We start from the raw sequence: 21,185 nt of genomic DNA, 5'->3' as shown, positions 1-21,185 counted from the left end.
GTGTGGAACCCAGAACATCACACAGTACTCCAGCTGTGGCTTAACCAATGTTTTATACAGTTGTATCTTAACCTCTATATCTCAGCTCCTTGTACTGTATGCCAGATCCTGATTTTCCTTAACAGTCTGTAAGGCTCTGCCACTCGTTTGTGACCGGACCTTATTAGTCCTCCCACAATATATCTGTTCACACTTAGATTAGATTATGAAGACACATAGTCCTCTTTTATTGTCATTTAGTAATGCATGCATTAAGAAATGATACATTATTTCCTCCGGTGTGATATCACAAAACACAGGACAGACCAAGACTGAAAAAACTGACAAAACCACATAATTATAACATATAATTACAACAGTGCAACAAGATCATAACTTGATGATGAAGTCCATGAGCACAGTAAAGTTCAAAGTTTCTCAAATGTCCCACATCTCACGCAGACGGGAGAAGGAAGAAAAACTCTCCCTGCCGTGCCGACCACAATCTGACTCAGAGTCATCCGAAAACTTCGAGCTCTGATCAGCTCTCTGACACCGAGTACTGAGCGCCATCTCTGTCTGAGTGATTCGACCTCCTTCTCGGTCACCAAAAGCAGGCAAGGCCGGGGATTTTGAGGCCTACCCTCCGAAAGATTCCCGACCACACAGTAACGACAGCAGCGAACGGGCGTTTCAGAAATCTCTCCAGATGTTCCTCTGTGCTTTCACGTCCATTCTCCATCAAATCACAATTGTCCACTGCCCCTACTTAACAGATACGATATCATTTTTCACCGGAGGGCTGCACACACAGAGGCGCGCCGCCAACTTCTCCTCCCGGATCATGATTAAATTCCATCTGCCATTGCTCTGCCTATTTTACCAACTCTTTCTGTTGACTATCTGCAAACTTGTTAATCATACCTCCCATATTTGCAGTCAAATCATAAATGTTTATAACCTTCAAGGTCAGGGTAGCTATCCCTTTTGGACATCCAAGACCAGAAGCTTCCAATTAATAACACTCCACGATCAACCATTTTCTCCTATTCCCAGGCCAATTTTGGATCAAATTTACCAACTAGGCCTGAATCATATGAACTCTAAACTTTCAGGGCAGCCTTCTCAATGGCTTTACTGAATTCTAGGCTGCCTACATCAATTGTACTACCCTTGTTACATCAATACCCTTTGTTATCTCTTCAAAAAATTAAATTGGTCAGATAGGAGTTTTCCTAAACAAAACCATGGTGACTATCTTTAATTTATTCCCACCTTTCTAAGTGCAGACTAATCCTGTCCCTCATTTTTTTATCCATATACCCTATCTGTCTGAGCCTCAGTAATCCACCAGTGTGGCTTAAAGGACATTTCCTTGTAGTAATCTTGGAGTCCTAGAAATACTAATAAACAGTTGTTCTTTGTACTAAGTGTTAAAAGTTTGGCCACCAGACAGCTCCTGTCAGTTCAATTCCAATGTGTTAAGTTCATTTCAGCAAAAGAATCTGGTTTCAAATGAAACTCTGCCCATGAAGCTATGTAATTATTTAAAAAAAACACTCAATTCACTAACATCTGCCTACTTGTGACTCCAATCACACACAAGTATTACAGCCCTTTGAAATGGTTTAGCAAGTTCTTCAAACAACTGGGATCGGAAATGAATGCCAGTTAGCCAAGAAAGCCGATACAGACTTTGGAATAAACTTTGTCTGATCTTTCTAAACCAAAAAAAGCCAAATTGAGAATTTTATGTTTGTCAAACTGAGACTTTTCTTGGTCCCTGATTTGACTGACATGAAATAAAAATTGTTTAATGTAATTGCAACAGATTTGGTCTAGATAAGCCAATAATTAAATGTGTCACAGTGGCACATAATGGCTTGGTGCAAGTTTCATTAAACAGTGCATAAATAAATGCTTGAGTTTTAAATCAGTCTATATTATTTAATGAGAAAAAACATCGATGGCAAAGGGCTGGACTATGAAAACAATGACGTTTCTGTATTCAGTTCAGAGCCAGTAACCGAAAACTTGTGAAAAATAAGCTGTTCTGCTGAAACCATGAATTATTAATGAAAAAGTGAGGCATCCTTCGTGTTCAGTCTACTCTCAAAACCAATTTCCTTCATTAATAATTTGCAAGATTTTAGGGATGCAGTAATGCAGTTTGATAGTGTAATGTCACTATCATTACATTATGAAACTGACGGGAACTTTTAAGTATAGCATTGTGGAAACCTCGAAATTCTGCCAGTCGTCAGTCTCTTGCCTACAAAGTCTGCTATTTGCATCTTTTTCCCCTGCTCATTCATGAGAAATGAGTCAACTGACAAATCATTACATATAAACAAACTTTGCTGTAAAATCCCTTAAAACACTGCATTTTGTTTAATAACATATTAGTGAATCTTTACTGATAGCATGCTAAGCCATAATTACTGCTTAGCAAGCTCTCTGGCCTAAGAGGAAAAAAAAGTTTGATAGACAAGGTTTCATCAGATAAATGTTACAGAATAATAATACTTAAAAAGGTAATTATGTTCCAGTTTTGATCATAATCTAATGCATTCTTCAATCTAACACATCCTTTATATTAAGTTCTTCAAAATATTAGTGAAAAGTTGCACACTCAAAGTGCTGGAGCAACTCGGCAGGTCAGGCAGCATCTATGGAAATGAATAAATAGACAACATTTTTGGCCGAAAGGAAGGGGGAAGACGCCAGAATAAAAAGGCTGGGAGGAGGGGAAGGAGGATAGCTGGAAGGTGATAGGTGAATCCAGGTGGGTAGGAAAGGTAAAGAGCTGGAGAGGAAGGAATTTGATTGGACAGGAGAGTGGACCATAGGAGAAAGGGAAGGAGGAGGGAACCCATGGGGGAGGTGATAGGCAGATGAGAGAAGTAAGAGGCTAGAGTGAGGAATAGAAGAGGGGAGGGGGAGGGGAAAATGTTTTACTGGAAGGAGAAATTGATATTCATGCCATCGGATTAGAGGCCACCGAGACAGAATATAAGATGTTGCTCCTCCCGCCTCAGGGTTGCCTCATCTCAGCACAAGGAAGCCATGGACCCACGTGCCAGAACAAGAATGGGAATCGGAATTAACATGTTTGGCCAGCGGGCAGTTTGCTTTCGGCAGATGGAGTGAAGGAGCTTGGCGAAGCAGTCCCCCAATTTACGACAGGTCTCACCAAAGTAGAGGTGGCCACTTCAGGACCACTGGACACAATAGGTGACTCTAGCAGATTCGCAGGTGAAATGTTGCCTCACCGGGAAGGACTGCTTGGGGCCTTGAATGGAGGTGAATGGGCAGATGAAGTTAAAAGTTCTTTCTCTTTATTGATTTGTAGTCCATAAAAATTTGGTTAAATAATGTTCCTGATGTTAGCTTCTTCCCCTCTGCCATCAGATTTCTGAATGGACATTGAACCCAAGAACACTACCTACCATTATTTTCTCTTTTTGCACTGCTTATTTAATTTAACTTTATATCATATATACACACACACACACACTTCTTACTGTAGTTACAATTTTTATTATGTATTGCAATATACTTCAGCATAACAAATTTCATGACATATGCTAGTGATATTAAGCCTGATTCTAATTCTGCACTGCAGCCATGAAAAAATAAAACACATTTCATGACATATAGGAGTGATGATAAACCTGATTCTGATATGGGTCTCTGTTGTGGACCGAGAGTGGGAAGGGGGTAGAGAAAGAGGAAAGAGATGGAAGCACCAAGGAGACATTCTGTAAAGATCAGTAAGCTCGTTGTTAGGAAGCAAATGAGCTTGCCTGGTGTCTCAGGGCTGGGTATGTCTGCACCCACACCACCATCCCTACCCCACTCCTGGCAATCCTTCTCTGCCACCTCTTCTACACCCCGCCCATTGTTCTCCACCCTCACCATCCTAATATCCTTTGCTCCTACCAGATTTACAAATTCACCCTCCACACCACGCTGACAAATACAGTACCTGTGGAAAATCCTTAGGCACACACACACATGCCTAAGACTTTTACACAGTACTGTAGATGGTTGTGGAGGCCAAGGTCAAGACATTGGGTATCTTTAAAGTAGAAGTTGATATGTTCTTGATTAGTAAGGGCATCAAAGGTTATGGAGAGAAGGCAGATGAATGGGATCCAGAGAGAAAAGTATCAGCCCATTCATCAGAACAATTCCCTCTTTCCTAATACCCCAGCCGATATTCCACAAATTCAAATCCTTTTCTCACACACCATTTTTTGAGCCATGCATTTAAATCTTTAATCACATTGACCTTGTGCCAATTTGTACCTGGCTCAGGTAGCAATCCAAAGATTACGACCTTTTTGTTTCTGCTTTTAATTTAGTCCTTAGCTCCTCAAATTCCTTCAGCAGAACCCCTTTCCCAGTTCTACCTATGGATATTGGTACCCAACTAGATCTTTTGCCCCTCTCTGCAGGTCAGATAAGATGTCCTGAGTCCAGGCACTAGGTAAATTAAATACACGGGAACACAAGCAGCTACAAAGAGTGTTGTACTCAGCCCAATATATCATTCATGAATTCCTCTCCACCAATTGTAGCAATTTCTGAAGTGTTGCCATAGGAAGACAAAATCTATAATCAAAGATGTGCACCATGCCATCTTCTCGCAGTTACCATCAGGTAGCAAGTACAGAAGCCTGACGTCTCACACCACCAGGTACAGTTATTTCCTTTCAACCATTTGGTTCTTGAGCCAACCTGCACAACCCGAATCACTACCTCAATATAGCAACCACTTTGCACCACAATGGTCTTTATATTTATCCTAATAGTGTTCTTGCTTGTAAAAGTTGTGTATAAATTATGTTTATCCTGTGACTGCTGCTTGTATGATGCAATGTTCCTGTGCTGCTGCTGCAAGTAAGTTTTTCATTGAACCTCTACATATATTTACTTGTGTGTACGGCAACAAACATGACTTTGATTTTAGTAAGAACACCTAGACTAGATTGCTTGCTTTGGTCCTTTACATTTAAAAAAATGATCAAAATCTGGAAGTAATAAAACTTTGAATTAATTCATCTAACGTTTGTGAGATCAACTGGGCACACCACCTCAAGAGCAACTTCCTTGATCTCACCACATACACTTTTTTTATTCAGCCAACGCTATAGCAGTCTGCTAGTGGCTAAAATATTCACAGAAGGAACTTACTAAACATTGGATTTGTTCTCACCAAGTTCAGAGATATAATTACATTTACTTTGAAGTTTATAGGCCACATCCATTCATGAGAGCTGATTGAAAGTTTTTAGAAAGGACCTACCCAACTGTTCCTGTCCGGTCATCGTGGCAGGCACGCTTCACTTTGGGGTTGAATATGTCTTTTGTGTGGAGGGCTGCTTCCTTTGTGAAACACTGAAATAGCAAAGTGACAAATCACAGTAAAGTTGTGTTCTTATTTACATTTGAAAGTTGCCTTCAAATAAACTGGACTGAATGGAGTTGAGTTGTGGGGAGCAACAGATCAATATCCTCAGACTAAAAATGCAACAAAAGCAATCAGTGGTTTTCTGTTCTTGTTCACTATCTAGTATCAGCTATAGGTCATTACCAGAACAGGATTAGGCTGGTCCTGATCCCCTCCTCAGTTGACCGAAGAGCTGACATGAACCACCTGCACTCCTACAAAAAGTGCGGCCACGTGAATAAGCATCTTAATGGTTAACTGAGACACTCGCTTCAGGAAAGAAGTGATAAAATTGGAAAGAAGCATTGAGCGATATACAAATTAGAAAATAACTGGCTGTGCAGATTGAGAGAGAACATTCATGTTATCACCATTCGTAACTTATTTTCTGTTACTTTGCGGATTTTAACAACCCCTGCCACACAAACACAGAAAGTTGGGGGGGGGGAGCGGGATTCTGAAATATTTTTGCAACCTTAAAACACATGCAATGAGCTTTAATGCAATTTGCAATAAAAAGGTGAGTGTCTGAAAGTGTTGTCCTGTCTAGACATGGTGACAGCGTCTGAAGACCTGGTTTTAATGCTGTCCTCAGCAATCCTTCATCATCACTAATTTCAACCTTTTTTAATTCATTCTACATAAACAGAGATATAAAAAAATTTCTGACTAGAGTTCAAGTTAGTGCAACTAATTCATGAATGAGTTGAGTCAAATGGTTATTACCACAGTCTACGCATAATGCTGATGCAGTCTATATGCTGTCTTATGTCAACATATTATTTCCATAAGATTGCTACATGAAAAAAGTGTGCTGGAAGCACCATGTCTGTGAAAACTTACTGGGTTTACATTTCATTGTTCTGGCTCAGTCATAGTTCAGTGTCTTCTGCTGACAGACACATTTCGATAATTGTTCACCAACTTTTGCATATAATTTGGTCATCAAATCAAGTAGCACTATTGTGGCAACCTCCATTCTATAAGAATCTTCTAGCACCAATCTGTGGTCTACTCTCTCCTGATCTAGGTTTCAATATTCCTACTCCATTTAATATCTGCTCAGCAATCCCAGTTTTTAAATGAAATAGCTAGCTGTATCAGTAAAACATCTCAATTAAATTTAAAAAATGCAATTCAAACAGCTATTAAGGATTTATGATAAACAAGGGTCTCCTTGAAACTCATGGTTAACAATTATATAGATTGTGTAATTTCTACTTTGCACAATCATAGCTTATTCTGTATATAACTGTGGGAAGTGGTAATAGTAACTATAATACTAAATTCTGCTAAAACTTTGTTGTTATGAAAGCAAAGCATGGTGATAAGGCTCAGCAGGTCAGGCAGCATCTATGGAAAGATAAACAAAGTCAATATGCTACCTAATCTGCTAAATATTACTACATCTTCCTCTTTTATTTCAGATGTCCAACAAGCACAGATTGTTAATTTTCATTTACTGTTGCATTCACGGCAAATTCACATTCAGGAAAACCAAAAAATTGTCTATGACCGAGAAAAATAACTTTGTTTTTCCTTCCACAGATGCTGCCCAACTTGGCCAATGCTACTAATATTTTCTGCTTTTATTTCAGATTTCCAGCATGTTAGCTGCCTTTCATTTTTAAAGCTTTGATGCTTTAGGCAGACCACACAAAAATAAATAGCCTTGGCTGTAATATCACAGCTAAATTTATGTAGAAGGAGCCTTCTGGCAAGTGAGAAAAGTTTCATTTTGAGTGACAAGTCTTAACAACAACCTCAATGCCAAAAAAGTCTCTTTGATAAAGCATTGCGAATCTTTCTAAATGTGAATGAAAGCCAAGGCTATTCCACAAATGCAATGTATTGTGACTGAAGTAAAATTGCTGTTAGCAATCATTAAATTCAGTTCATGCTCAGACATATAGAACTTCTCAAAGGGTGCAGTTCACATTTTGCCACCCACTAAGCTAAATCTTCGGGCTTTTTAATTTTCTTGATCAATTTTAACAAAACCATAAGCAAGAGCGTTGAAATTATTGCAAACAACTCGAGTTACATGAATGTATGGCATAGTTATCTAAGAATCCTTTCCCAGCTGTTTTGATAACTAATCATGTAAGAAGTGGAACCATGAGTAGGCCTTTAAACTCTTCAGTGTCACTCTGCCATTCCTAAAATCTCAGTACCATCTTCCTGTACCATCCCCATAGCCCTCGAGTCCCTTAGTACCCATAAGTCTCTTAGGAGCAGAGAGAAATAGGTAATTCAAGGGTTTATATTTATATTGACAGGTTAGTTTTCAAATTTTTGTATAAATTTATTTGCTGCAAAGTCACTTGCAAAAGTTTATAAAGAGAAATTGATAGAGACCCTATACATGTGGGCTAAAGCTGTTGAGTGTTCTCTCCAAACTTTGAGACTTTTGACTCATTCTTTGGTCTTTGTGAGTCTTCTTTCATGTTCAGTTAATTCTTCCATTTTACAATTTAGCTTCTTTTTCTTTTTTCCACTCCTGAAAGTGAAAGTGCAGAATCCTGCTGGAGGTGCAGTTTCACAGCGACAATCCCCCCTCCCCACCCAGGTGCATTTGAGGCTATAAACAGTGAGTATTTCTAGCAATCATATAACATATTTCATATATACACACACACATTTTATGTGCAATTCTGCACATATTTGGACTGTGTTGGTCACTGACACAAATGAGACATTTTACTACATGTCTCGGTATACGTGCTGTACAGTACAGATAAGTAAAACTATTTTTTTCTTTTTCTTTTTCTCCTAGAATACATTTAACAAACAAATCTGCTTCCCTGAAATGGAGTACATATTAGCAATGTATTGATGTTACATATAATGTTTGCTTTGATTCAATAATTCAATTGATTCAATGTAGGAAGCCTCAATGGTTTACCTGGGGATACATTTACAGGCACACAAATCAATCTCTAACACCAACTGGACAATATGATCATCTGAATTCCTAATATCAAATGAAATAACAAAAAAAGACAATTCTTCCCTAGCACTGGGATTTGTTAGGTGGAGCATTTTGTAATGTAAAGTATTCCTTATATAAACGCACAATTCAATTTCATATAGTGTACTGAAGATGGAAGCAGATAATGTCAGTTCACTTATTTTAATAAGCAGCTTTTGCCACTTGTAATCCATAGGTTACAAATGAGTCGTGTACAACTTAGTTTGAGAGGTGGGTCATGTTGACAGTCTGAACCACTCCCATTGTCACATATAGGAAACCATTTTATTTTAACCCTGATAGCAATGTTTTAACATCCTTGAAGACACTCAATCCAAGATTCTCACTGTCCCCGACTATGCCCCCCACCGGATGCTCCACTTACCATATCTCTGGAGTTCCTTTCCACATCAGTGTCCATCAGTGCTGTACACTGAGCTGGACAGGGACATGGATCTCAACTAAACCTAAACAGATTAGAGTGGGCTTGCTGTTGTCCCTGAATCTCTAGCCCAAGGTGCCAGTATCAAATAGACTATTGATCAGCCCAGAACATCGGGTGGATCCTGAGCTTTGGAGCATGAGTTATGCAGGGCAATGAGAATCTGGACCCCATATTTACAGAGCAGACAGAGGAGTTACACCTAAGACCCAAAGCTTCAGCTCAAAGACAGTGTTTCCTGGCGCCCAGACACTTCCCCGATGACATCACAGACTACATATTTTCTCAAGACTTCCCTGGAGACCATTGGCACTGGGGTGAGTCAGTGTTGAAAAGGCAGAACTAGGACAATATAGTATTTGGGCTGGACAGACTCATTCCCTGGACCAGATGTGGTGCACCATGGCTGTATATCTGCTGATAATTTGGCATTCGCACAGAGAGAGATGCAGTATTGTACCAGCCTGCATTTTATTATCTACCTGCAGTGCACTTTCTCTGTAACTGTAACACTTTATATTCTGCACTTTTGTAGATTTACCCTGAACTACCTCAATGCATTTTTGTAACAAATTGATCTGTATGGACAGTAGGCAAGAAAGCTGTACCTTGATACACAATAATAAACCAATTTAACACTTTTTTGAGAGAATGCAAATCTACAGACATTCCTACTTCAACTAATTTGAAAATTACTTGCATTGTCATTAGATATAATCTGATAGACACATATAGTCACAATATTTATATATAAACTTTTTGATTGTTATTTATCCGTTCACAACATAATTAGGACCACGTTGTACTCAGTTAGCCACGTTCCAGTGTTCATAGACATCCACTACAACATGGTAAGCTGTAATTTGTCCTCTGTTGTCTACACTAAACATGTGATATAGTATTGAAAATGCCTGGATTCTGTTCTTAAAACTTCAAGCGAGTTTATGCACTTTGCATATTGTGCAAAATCAGAGGACAAATATGTATCACCACCAGTTCCCAGTGCTTAGCTTGATGTCAGTAAATTAACCAAAGGAATAACCTTGTGGAGATCCTGCTATTAATGTGCGAATCAAGGACCTAAAAAAACAAGGCAGCATATTGCCAGGGCTAGTATGTGCCCCTTCATGTTGCCAGTCACCTGCGCTCAATGCACATTCTCCCTATGACCATGTGGGTTTCCTCCAGGTGCTCTGATTTCCTCTCACATCCCCAACGATGGGTAGGATGGTAGATTAACTGGTCACCCTGAATTTCCTCAAGCAAGGTGGCTGTGGAATCTGGGGGACATCAGGGGAAGGTGGAAGGAATAAGTTAAGGGGAAAATTATTGAGCATAGACTCAAATGGCTGAAAGAAATTCTTTTGTATTGTGAGGGAATATGGAGAGCAGCTCCCACCATGGTGGAGGTGAATCTGATTTGCACTCTGTGCCCTGTAAAAAGTTAGATTTCTGGAATTTATCCCATTTTATGATTAGTTGGAACTTAGCCAATCAGAAAGCTAGTGGAATTACTAATGTCACCAATTCCAACAAACCTGCAATCATACCAAAGTGAACACTTTATTGTTCAGCCATTTGTTGTATTGTGTCTTGTAGTGTATGGCATCTTAAACTTAGAAAAGTGTGAATGATGGTCCAAGCGGTAGATAAAAGACTACCTTACCGAGGGTAGCTCTGGTATAATTCGGTCTCTTCTGACTGGTGGAAGGACACTCATTGTTGGTATTTCCTCTGAGAAGAAAAAGTAATTTTTTAAAAAGTGAGTTCTTTGAATGATGAAAAGTGATTTAATTCACAAAGCTGCTCTGCGAAATCTATGCTACAACAGTCATCTTTCATTCTTTATTCTCTAACTAAGCTCCCATCATATAAAATATAAAATAGACTATTATCACGTTCTGAATGAATGAAGTAATTAACCAATGTCTAAGAATAGGGCACTAATAGGTTCTATGGCAGCTGAGTGATTAGAGTACCAGTTCAGCATCTCTGGAGTTGTGGCTTTAAACCCCACTGTAGCAAATTATGAAGTTTAATTTGGGAAAGAAAAAAAATCTCGGGAAAAGAATAGCGTGGAACAATTTGAAGCAAAAATAGAAAGAAAAACTGCAGACGCTGGAAATCAGAAAGAAAATCCAAAGGTACTGGAATTGACCAGCAGGTCGAACAGAATCTACAGTGAGAAAAACCTGATTAATGTTACACATCATACAACCTTCATCAGAAAGATTCTGATAATCTGAACTATTAACACAAATGCTGCTTGGCCTATGGAATATTTGCAGCTCTTTGTTTTTATAGCTTTGTAGTAAACCAGTTGGAGAGGTTAAAAAAATGTTCCTCTCCATACCTGTTGTGCATCGGGCAACAACCTTGCCTTTTCTTTAGCATAGTTGGGGAGGTACATCACAAGATATACTGTTATAGGAAACAATATCACCAGGGCAATTCAGGGGAAGGGGTGGGAGTGTCAGATTATGAGACTGGACTGCACAGCCTTGGTTAAGGAAATTGAGAAGCAATCTATTCAAGATATGTACAAGATAATAAGAGGAATAGATAGAGTGGATAGCCAGTGCCTCTTCCCCAGGGCACCACTGCTCAATACAAGAGGACATGGCTTTAAGGTAAGGGATGGGAAGTTCAAGGGGGATATTAGAGGAAGGTTTTTTACTCAGGGTGGTTGGTGCGTGGAATGCACTGCCTGAGTCAGTGGTGGAGGCAGATACACTAGTGAAGTTTAAGAGACTACTAGACAGGTATATGGAGGAATTTAAGGTGGGGGCTTATATGGGAGGCAGGGTTTGAGGGTCGGCACAACATTGTGGGCCGAAGGGCCTGTACTGTGCTGTACTATTCTATGTTCTAAAACAGTATAACCTTAAAATTAAATATTGACCATTAAGTGTATTAAATGTATGTAATCAGGAAGTATTTTTCCAAAGGATTAACATGTTCCTTAAAACATTCAGAGGGGAAAAACTAACAACAACTATGGATCAAATACTACAGAGCTTATGCATCCGAGGTCAGAGGTCAGCAAAGATCGCACTGAATGAGAGAATAGGTTTTAGGAGTGATTAACCTGTGCCTATTTCTCTGTGTCTTTGTGAAAATTTTGTTTTTTTTTTACTTACTGGGTAAGGCCATAATCTAATGAGACAAGACCTTGGGCCTTTATCACCAGCCAACAATTCGAATTTTTTTACTTTAGAGCAATAATTATTAAATGGTTTCTTCTCTATTTCCAGTCCATTGCTGGTGTCATGGAATCCCAAAGGCCACACACAGAGGGTGGGTCAATACAATATTCATTTCTTCATATCTCATATCGCTAATCATAATAAATCTTCATTCATCGACAATTATTTACCAATGACATAACAATGTTGAAAACCAAATTTTGCAATTAATTCAGAGTTGGTCTCTAATTTCTTCAGATATACTCAAGTGGAATTGCTTTGAGAAGCAACGGCACCAAGATGGTGTGGCTGGCAATGAAAATGTAGAAGCTCTCTCCCCTTTGTGACACTGTAGCTACATTAGGCACACTTGCAATACTCTTGGGCACCACTGGCAATTATAACAACTGATCTGGTTCGCTAATTAGTTACAAAAAGATATTCATGTCATTAGAAAATGCATTTCTGAGCTCCAAATAATACATCTGGTTCCCTTATGTAAATCAAGAAAGGAAATATTTGGTTCTCATCCAGTTAGGGCCAAGTGCAACTTCAGACAGATTGGTGCCGCTACCCCCAACTATCGTCTGAACTGGCCCAGCAAGCAGCAGTTCATGGTGTTTAACAAGTCCCAGAATTTTCATTAACATCACTGTCTATGAACAAGTAAGAAGGCTGACACAGCAGTGCAAAATTGAGGGAATGCTGCTTTATTAGTGGTGCAGTTTAAGATCGGATGTTGAACCGGACCCACATCTACTCTTCCTGAAGAGATTCCATGGTGGTACTCTGTAGAAGGGTAGAGGACCTATCCCCACAGCCTTGAGCAATATTTATCTTCATCTTAATATCACTTGAACATATTATCTGGCCATTATCATGCCAGTGTTCATGAGAACCTGTACCTGTAAATTAGGTGTTGTGCTTCTTGCATTACCATGGGTGTCTTGGTAGTGTAGCGGTTAGCATGATACAATTATAGGTCATGGCATTCGGAGTTCAGAGTTTAATTTCAACATCGTTCCATCAGGAGTCTCTGTATTTCCTCCACGTGGAATGGATGGATTTTCCCCGAGCGCCCCAGTTTCCTCCCACAGTCCAAAGACGTACCGGGTAGGTTAATTGGTCATTGTAAATTATCCCACGATTAGGTCAGGTTTAATCGGGGTTGTGGGGTTGCTGGGACGGTGCAGCTGAAGGGTTGTAAGAGCCTACTGTGCCCCGTATCGTTAAATAAATAAAAATTACAACACAACTTGAACTTCTGTTGTAGTTCAGAGCGTAAAACATTTGGGATGTCCTGAAAGTGACATGAAAGATGCAACCTGTCTTTGCTTTCAGGGAATCCTACAATCAAAAGGACTAGAATATAAAAGCAAGGATGTAACGTTGAGACTTTATAAAGCACTGGCGAGGCCTCACTTGGAGTACTGTGAGCAGTTTTGGGCCCCTTGTCTTAGAAAGGATGTGCTGAAACAGGAGAGGGTTCAAAGGAGGTTCACAAAAATTATTCCAGGATTGAATGACTTGTCATATGAAGAGCATCTGATCGCTCTGGGCCTGTATTCACTAGAATTCAAAAGACCTCATTGAAACCTATCAAATGGTGAAAGGCCTTGATAGAGTGGATGTGGAGGAGATGTTTCCTATGGTGTGTGAGTCTAAGACCAGATGACATAGCCTCAGAATAGAGGGGCATCCTTTTAGACTGGAGATGAGGAGGAATTTCTTTAGTCACTGTGTAAGGGTCTAGTCCTCTTACCCTTGCAATAGAGAGGATGCAACAAAGAATCTCCAAATCGGTGTTTGATCAATGAGAAAAAAGTATGCAGAAAAGGCATGCATCTCTCCAAGTGAGAGGTGACTTCATTTAAGTATACTTAGAGAGCTTGACAGGATGGATGCAGGAATGAGGTTGCCCTGGCTGAAGAATCTAGAAGCGGACCATAGGCTTTAAACAAGGAGCTAGCTGTTCAGTGCTAAGTACAAAGAAACTTCATCCAGATTGTGTGAATCTTTGTAACACTCAACCCATGTAATCTCAGTCACTGAATGTATTCAGAGACTGACAGAGTTTTCAATATTAACTGGATCTGGGTACCCGGCATTAGTGCACACAGGTAAAAGATCTTATTGAACGATGGAGAAGGCACAACGGGTCGGTTTACTCTCGCTTCTCTTTCTTATGTTTTTCAAGTCGTTAACATCAAAGACCATACCCTTCTTAATACACATACGTGTTGTCTAAAGTAACTCTCCATGTTGGGAAAATTCCAGTCAATATAGCCATTAAAATGAATACAAAACAGGGCAGAGTTGCTGAGCGCAATGAATCGCCTATGCAGGGGCACATCTGCAATCTTTCCCCCTTGTTACTATCACGTGCGCCGGTATCCCAGTCAGATTGCCAACTGTTGGTTGCAATTTACCGGCAGCAAAATGCAGCTCTATATAAACCACTCTCCCTAAATCCGCCTTCAGCCTGCGTGCTGGGCAACTGAAGTCTCTAAACTCGGTTATCCAGCTCTTGTTGGCATAATCCTACTCAGCATTTTCCACAGGAAAATCTCTCTCATTTGAAAATAAGAGAGAGATGCAGGATTAACGGATGGGATTCTGGAGATGTGAACTCACTGACTGTATTTCCCTCAACTTCCTCCTCGTTCTGTTTTCTGCCGCATAGAAAAGAGGCCTTTCCCTCCACCTTTTGTCCTTGCCTGCTCTAAATTTCTCAATCTCAAACCGTCATCCCCCCGCTTCTCTCCGGAAACTACAAAACAAGACTTCCTCACAACTGGAAGGAAGCCAAGATAAATGTTACAATGAACGATTATTGCTAAATTTGTATTAATGGGTCCGTTGTGTTTGCAAAATCGAAATTCAAAAGGAATAATTCGCTGTACGCATTTTTAGAATTACATCACCTTGGCACAGAGTATTAAAGTTTGAGGCTAAAGAGAAATTACTTCTCTAACTTTTGAATCCACAAGTTTCGATGCAATTATAGCAGAGTAATCGCCTCTCTATATAAAGCACTGAACATTGAAACAAATAAAACCACTCTACCTGAAAGGTTGGTTGCGTACGAAAATAAAATCACAGTTAAAGTGCGATTGTTGTTCTGAAGTAGTTCAGATTAGTTCGCGTTGCCTCCTTAAGTAGTGGGAGGTATAGCATTACCCGATCGCAGCGCTGACGGAAAATTCGGATTAAAGTTTTTTGTTCACCTTGTTAACTTCTGTGGAAGGGCTACACGATCCCCGAGGCGTTTCGTTAAGTTTCCGAGCGGATCGGCGATCTGGCGCAAGATAGAATTACAATCAGCGATCTCCGCCTTACTTTCGCCGCCCAGGAGGAGCAGAGAGCATCCCAACGTGGCCGGATTTTCTTGTGGAGAAAATTCCCCAGTCCCCACAAGGCGCCCAGCTACAGCCGGCAGCTGTTTTCCATTCCCCGTTCCAGGGCACCCTGCTGATTCATCCCAGGAATCTCAGCTGCTGCTGAATATTTCAACCACAGGAAAAGAGAGATCGTAGTTTGATGCGCAGGTATAGGGAGGAGTTTACTACTCTATTTTAATACTCTTAAGAGTATTGTTCATTCTAAGATATTTTAAGAATGTGAGAACGATTTCCCTGGTATTCGGCTGTAACAACAATTTGTATTTGCACAGCGCCTTTAATTTATCAAATTGCTCGTAAGCGTAATCAAAAACAAAATGTAACGCCCCGCCACAAAAGGGGATTTAAGGATCGATGTCTAAGAGCTTGGCTTTATGTAATATGGGGTTTAGAAAAGGAAAATTAGTTTTTTTCTTCCCTTTCTAACCTGTCTATGATCTCAAAAACTACCTCACTAGTGCTCTTTTGCACGATTTATTGTAACTTATCATAGTTTGTTATGTTGTGTACTGCTGTGACAAAACATCAAAATTCACGACGTATGCCTGTGAGAATAAACCTGATTCTAATTTAGTTCTTGATGATATAGCCGGAAACCCAGGTGAAGAGGAGCCAGTAAATGTGATAGACTTGGATGTTCAGATTAAATCCTGCATCCAGGGGTAAATTGAGTTAAAGCATCACCTTGGAATGTGTGTTATGATACTAATTTGAATCGCCAGTTTGTTAACCAGCTGAAAAACAAACAGGGGGATTAAATCCTACTCTGAAGATGGGTCTCGGTCAGAAACGTTGACTGTCTATTAATTTCCATAGATTCTACATGATCTGCTGAGTTCCTCCAACATTTTGTGTGTGTTGCTTAGGGAAAATATGTAGGTTCTTTGCAAGCAGTACAGCAATCTGTGGTTGAGCCCCAACAATTTACAATTTATATCAACAATGTGGCTGAAGGGTTGAAATTGATGATGAATATGTGGTAGTGAGGAAGATGTGAGGGGGCCTCAAGAGAATGAGGAAGTGGACCACAGTTTTGACCCAAAATGTTGACAATTCCTTCGCTCCTACAGATGCTGTTCAGTCTGCTAAACTCAAGCAGATTGTTTGCTGCTCCAGACTCCTGTATCTCCAAGAGCGGAGATGTTTTACTACAAATAAATAGTATTCAGAAGAATGAGGGGGAATCTCATCAAAACCTACCAGGCACTGAATGGCCTGGATCGAGCGGATGTGGACAGGATGTTTCCATTGGTTGTAGAGTGCAGCATCCAAGGGCTTAGCCTCGGAATAAATGAGCATCCCTTTAAAACTGAGATGAGGAGGAATTTCTTACGACAGTGGTGAATCTGTGGGATTTGTTGCAACAAAGTGTGCATTTAAAGTAGATTCATAGGTTATCAGGTTTACAGGGAGAAAGTAGAAGAATGAAATTGAAAAAAAAACAGTCTTGATTGAATGGTGGAGCAGACTGGATGAGTTGAATCTCAGTGAGACAACATCTGGAGAATTTTATAAAAGTTTGGTCTCTTCTTAAGGAAGGATATTCTTTCTATACAGAGAGTGTACAAGACATTCACCAGACTGATTCCAGGGATGCAGGTCGATCATTTAAGTAGTTAAGTGTAGACCACATCTGTAGTTTCTAAAGTTTAATAGAATGAGAGGTAATAGATGACCAACAGAGTGGATGTCTCTCTAGAACTAAGAGTGACATGCTAGGGCCAAGCAGATTCAAAGGAGAACCCTGACTGCATAAAGGGCTTGACGTGTTCGGTGCGGGGAAAATACTTCCACAGGCTGCGGAGCCTAGGACAGGGGTGCTGATGAAGAACCAGAAACAGGCTAATTGGGAATGAGACAAGGAGACAGCTCTTTATCCACGGGATGGTGAAACTTTTGAATTCTTTATCCTGGAGGGCCGTGGAGGTGCAGTTATTTCTTCCATTTGAAATATGGTTGATGGATTTCCAGATTTTACACAAATTAAAGGAAGTAAACTTAAGGCAGGAAAAATGGCATCAAGGTAGACCAACCATAATATTTGGGATGATGCATCAGCTTTAAAGAAAGATAAGTGGAGGGGCAGGTGGTGTTGAGGAATTTGGGAGTCTGCATAAGGGCTTAGGAGAATGAGTAAAGATGTGGCTAATGGAATACAGTATAGGGGAGTGTATGGTCATGTGGTTTGGTCGAAGGAATGAAAGAATAAACTATTTCATAAATAAGGAGTGAATTTTTAAAAATTGGAGATGCAAAGTGTCTTTGGAGTCCTAGATACAAGGAAACCTGCAGATGCTGGAAATTCAAGCAACACACATCAAAGTTGCTGGTGAACGCAGCAGGCCAGGCAGCATCTCTAGGAAGAGGTACGGTCGCCGTTTCGGGCCGAGACCCTCCATCAGGACTAACTGAAAGAAGAGCTAGTAAGAGTTGGAGTCCTAGTACTGGATTCCCAAAAGGTTAACTTGCAGTCAGTAGGAAGGAAGGCAAATGTAAACTTTCATCTCAACAAGGCTGGAACTGAAAAACAAGGATATAGTACTGAGGCTTGCTAAGGCATTAGTCAGACCACATATGGACTCTTGTGTGAGTTTTGGGCCCCTTATCAAAGAAAAAATATGCTGGCATTAGAGAAGATCTGGAGGAGGGTTATGAGAATGATCCCAGGAATGAAAGGTTTAGCAGATGAAGTTCGTTTGATGGCTTTGGGCCTGCATGTACTCACTGGAATTTAGAAGAATGAGGTTAACACAGTAGAGATATCAGGTGCAAGCAGACCAAACACTCTTGATGGAATATGGAACAGCCAGCCCCAGTGTTAAGTTTTATATTTTAACTTCACCTCTGCATCTGTTCCACTCAGTTCCATTTAGCAAAACTTTGTATTTTTATCAACATACAGTTCAGAGTAGGCCTTTCTGGCCCTTTGAGCCGTGCTGGCCCAGCTTAATCCTAGCCTAATCGTGAGACAATTTACAATGACCAATTAACTGATCAAGGATTAAGGACAGAACTGGATCACTTTCCCACACAGTGGAGATTGCGTCTGACGTCATCTGGAGACAACATATTAATCAGCTGAGGAGAGTAGACTCAATTGTCAAAGAAGTCTACTGTTTGGACTGTGGGAGGAAACTGGGGCACCCGGAGGAAATCCATAGGGAGAACGTACAAACTCATGGGCAGTGGCGGAAATTGAACCAGGGTCGTGGATACTGTGAAGCATTGTCTTACCCACTACGCTACTGTACCGCCCCAATATTGTGGATACAATAAAATACTGAGTTGATACAACCCCAATTTGCATCTTAAATGAGGGTGCTATTTGAATCGGGTGACTTGTAGTGTTAAATTAACTGTAACGAGAAGAGACTTGGTTTTACATTAGGTCTTTCATGATTTCAGAACGCTAGGAACTATTTTAAAACCAAAGAGATTGTTTAGAAATATAGTGACTTGATAATGAAATAGCCAGTCCTGGTAGTGTAGCGGTTAAAGCAGCACTTTACAGCATCAGTTGTAAAATCAATCGAGGTCATATTCCTGCCTATATGTTTTGTCACACCAAAGCATAAAACTAAGTGAAGGAAAAAGATGGGAGCCTAGAAGAACGAGTACGATTCGTAGTTTTACTTTAATGAGACACACATATGATGTGGCAGCATGTTGATGTATACGATTCATGCAGTTTTACATATAACACATAATGAATTATGTTAACAAGAATGCTTAATCAATGTATAATACTATTCAAATATTACTAAAATATTAAAATACACAACACTCCTCCCTGCTTAGCTATGAACTATAACTCAATATACAGTAGAATGCAACTCAACCCAAACAGATAATGTATTTCTCTCTAGTCATATATAAACACATGCAAGTGAGCAATCTCGGGTTCTGGGGCTTTCTCCTTGGTGGTTGTAGGAGTTGACTCTGGGACTGTGGGAAATGGCTTGGACAGCTCGCAATACCTTTCTTCTCTGACAATTGAGTCTACTCTCCTCAACTGATTGATATGTTGCCTCCAGATGACATCAGACACAATCTTCACTGTGTTGGATAGTGGTCTGGTTCTGTCCTTAATCTTTCCAAGTACCCACTTTTGATCACCTCTGTCATCCCTCACCAGGACTGCTTGTCCAGGAATGAACATCAAACCTCCTTGTTTGAGGAGCCTTCAATTTGTCTCAACTGTTTGTCCTGCATTCTCCTTCTGAGACTGGGTGTGAGGAAATCCAAGCGTGAATACAAGGGATAACCCAGGAACAGCATAGCTGGTGAGTTGCTGGTTGTGAAGTATGCTGTACTGTGATAGGCAAGGAGGAAATTAGCAAGCTTCTGATTCAGTGTTGGTGCTGTGTGTTCTGCTGACATTGCTCGCAGTGTGTTCTTTAGACTCTGGATAAACACTTCCACCTAGCCATTTGTAGCTGGGTGATATGGTGCAGATGTAATATGTCTTATTCCATTCATTTTCGAAATGACTGAAACTCTCCTGCACTTAACTGTGGTCCATTGACACTGACTAATGGTTCTGGAACACCAGTCCTTGAGAAGAGGCTTCTCAACACATCAACACTGTGTGAGACTATAGCGGAGGCTATTATAATCAAGTTATATAATTTACATATATATCATTTATTTATTCCCCTCCATAAATTTTGCCTGACCTGCTGAGTTCCTCCAGCATTTTGTGTATTGCTGTGGATTTCCAGTATCTGCAAAATCACTTGTGTATATCAATTTCCCTTGTAGTTTTTAAAAACTTCTTCATTTTTCATTTATCAAAAGTAATATAATGTAGTGACTATAAAGTGCCACTGCAACTTTAATCTACATTATTATTCATTCCTAACTCTAATCTTTTTGCTAAGAATTTTCCTTTTACATTATTTATAATTACATTTTATGGCGTTATTGCCACCTGCTGGACATTCAACTCTGGTATGGGCTTTCGATATTTAATAGTTAAGGCAATTTAACTCCCTGACAGAATCTGAATCGGATTATCACTGAGACATAAAATTTGTTGTTTTGTAGCAAGGTTTGGGCTCTCTTACCCCTTAATGTAAAAAGGAAGAAGGGATTAGTTGTTATTAGTTTGGCACCACATTGGGTCTCTATGCTGTACAGTTCTGTTACATGAGCCACAATCTTAAAACAGAACGAATTTGAAAGGCTGAATGACTACTCCAGGCTCCTATTTCATATGTACTTTGCATAAGTTTTCTAAACAGACTGAAACCATAATAAGGAATAGCAAAGCGAATGGGTGTGAGAATCAAATTTTTTATATTTCTTGGTGTTTTTGGACCTACCTCGGTATTACTTGCAAGGCCTTCATTACTGTTCATTCCAAAATGCTCTTGTGATGAGCTACCTCACCTTGAACTACTGCGGGTTTTTAACTGTACTCACAGATGCTGCATAGAAGGGAGCTCCAGGATTTAGAACTAGTATTATATTTGCCACTCAGGATGGTGTGGCGGTGTGGCGGTGTGGCGTCTGGAAGAGAACCTGCAGGTAGTTAAGAAGCTCCCATGTGCATACAGCACTTTGCCCTTCTAGATGGTAATGTCCATGAGTATGATACTTTGCTTCCTGGTTTCCTGCACAACCCTTCAATAAAGCAACGCTTCATTTTGTGTAATGGGCTTCTGAACGCCCTGAGGTGGGGTTAATGGCCATCAGTAACTACGGATCTTGAATTGTGAGGACTACAACTTCCACTCGGCCTTGCGCTCTT

General features: G+C 40.1%; 1 protein-coding gene across 2 annotated transcripts in view; it reads right to left on the bottom strand.

Moving 5' to 3' along the window:
- The window catches only part of rab34a (RAB34, member RAS oncogene family a), a 64,551-nt gene extending 43,391 nt beyond the window's left edge, over positions 1 to 21,160 (bottom strand). The window contains exons 1-4 of one of the 2 annotated variants that reach the window (XM_063031821.1): positions 20,758 to 21,160; positions 15,260 to 15,532; positions 10,514 to 10,581; positions 5,291 to 5,382 (exon numbers count right to left, since the gene is read on the bottom strand). In XM_063031821.1, the coding sequence (XP_062887891.1) occupies positions 5,291 to 5,382; positions 10,514 to 10,567 (146 nt within the window). In that variant the 5' untranslated portion in view covers positions 10,568 to 10,581; positions 15,260 to 15,532; positions 20,758 to 21,160. The other variant, XM_063031822.1, reaches the window with a different exon arrangement.
- Between the last annotated feature and the right edge of the window lie 25 nt (positions 21,161 to 21,185).

The sequence above is a fragment of the Mobula hypostoma genome, chromosome 23, assembly GCF_963921235.1.
Source record: "Mobula hypostoma chromosome 23, sMobHyp1.1, whole genome shotgun sequence".
NCBI classification, from domain to species: domain Eukaryota; kingdom Metazoa; phylum Chordata; class Chondrichthyes; order Myliobatiformes; family Myliobatidae; genus Mobula; species Mobula hypostoma.
Note: the sequence above shows the minus strand (reverse complement) of the source record. Positions and strands in the feature narration are given on the sequence as shown.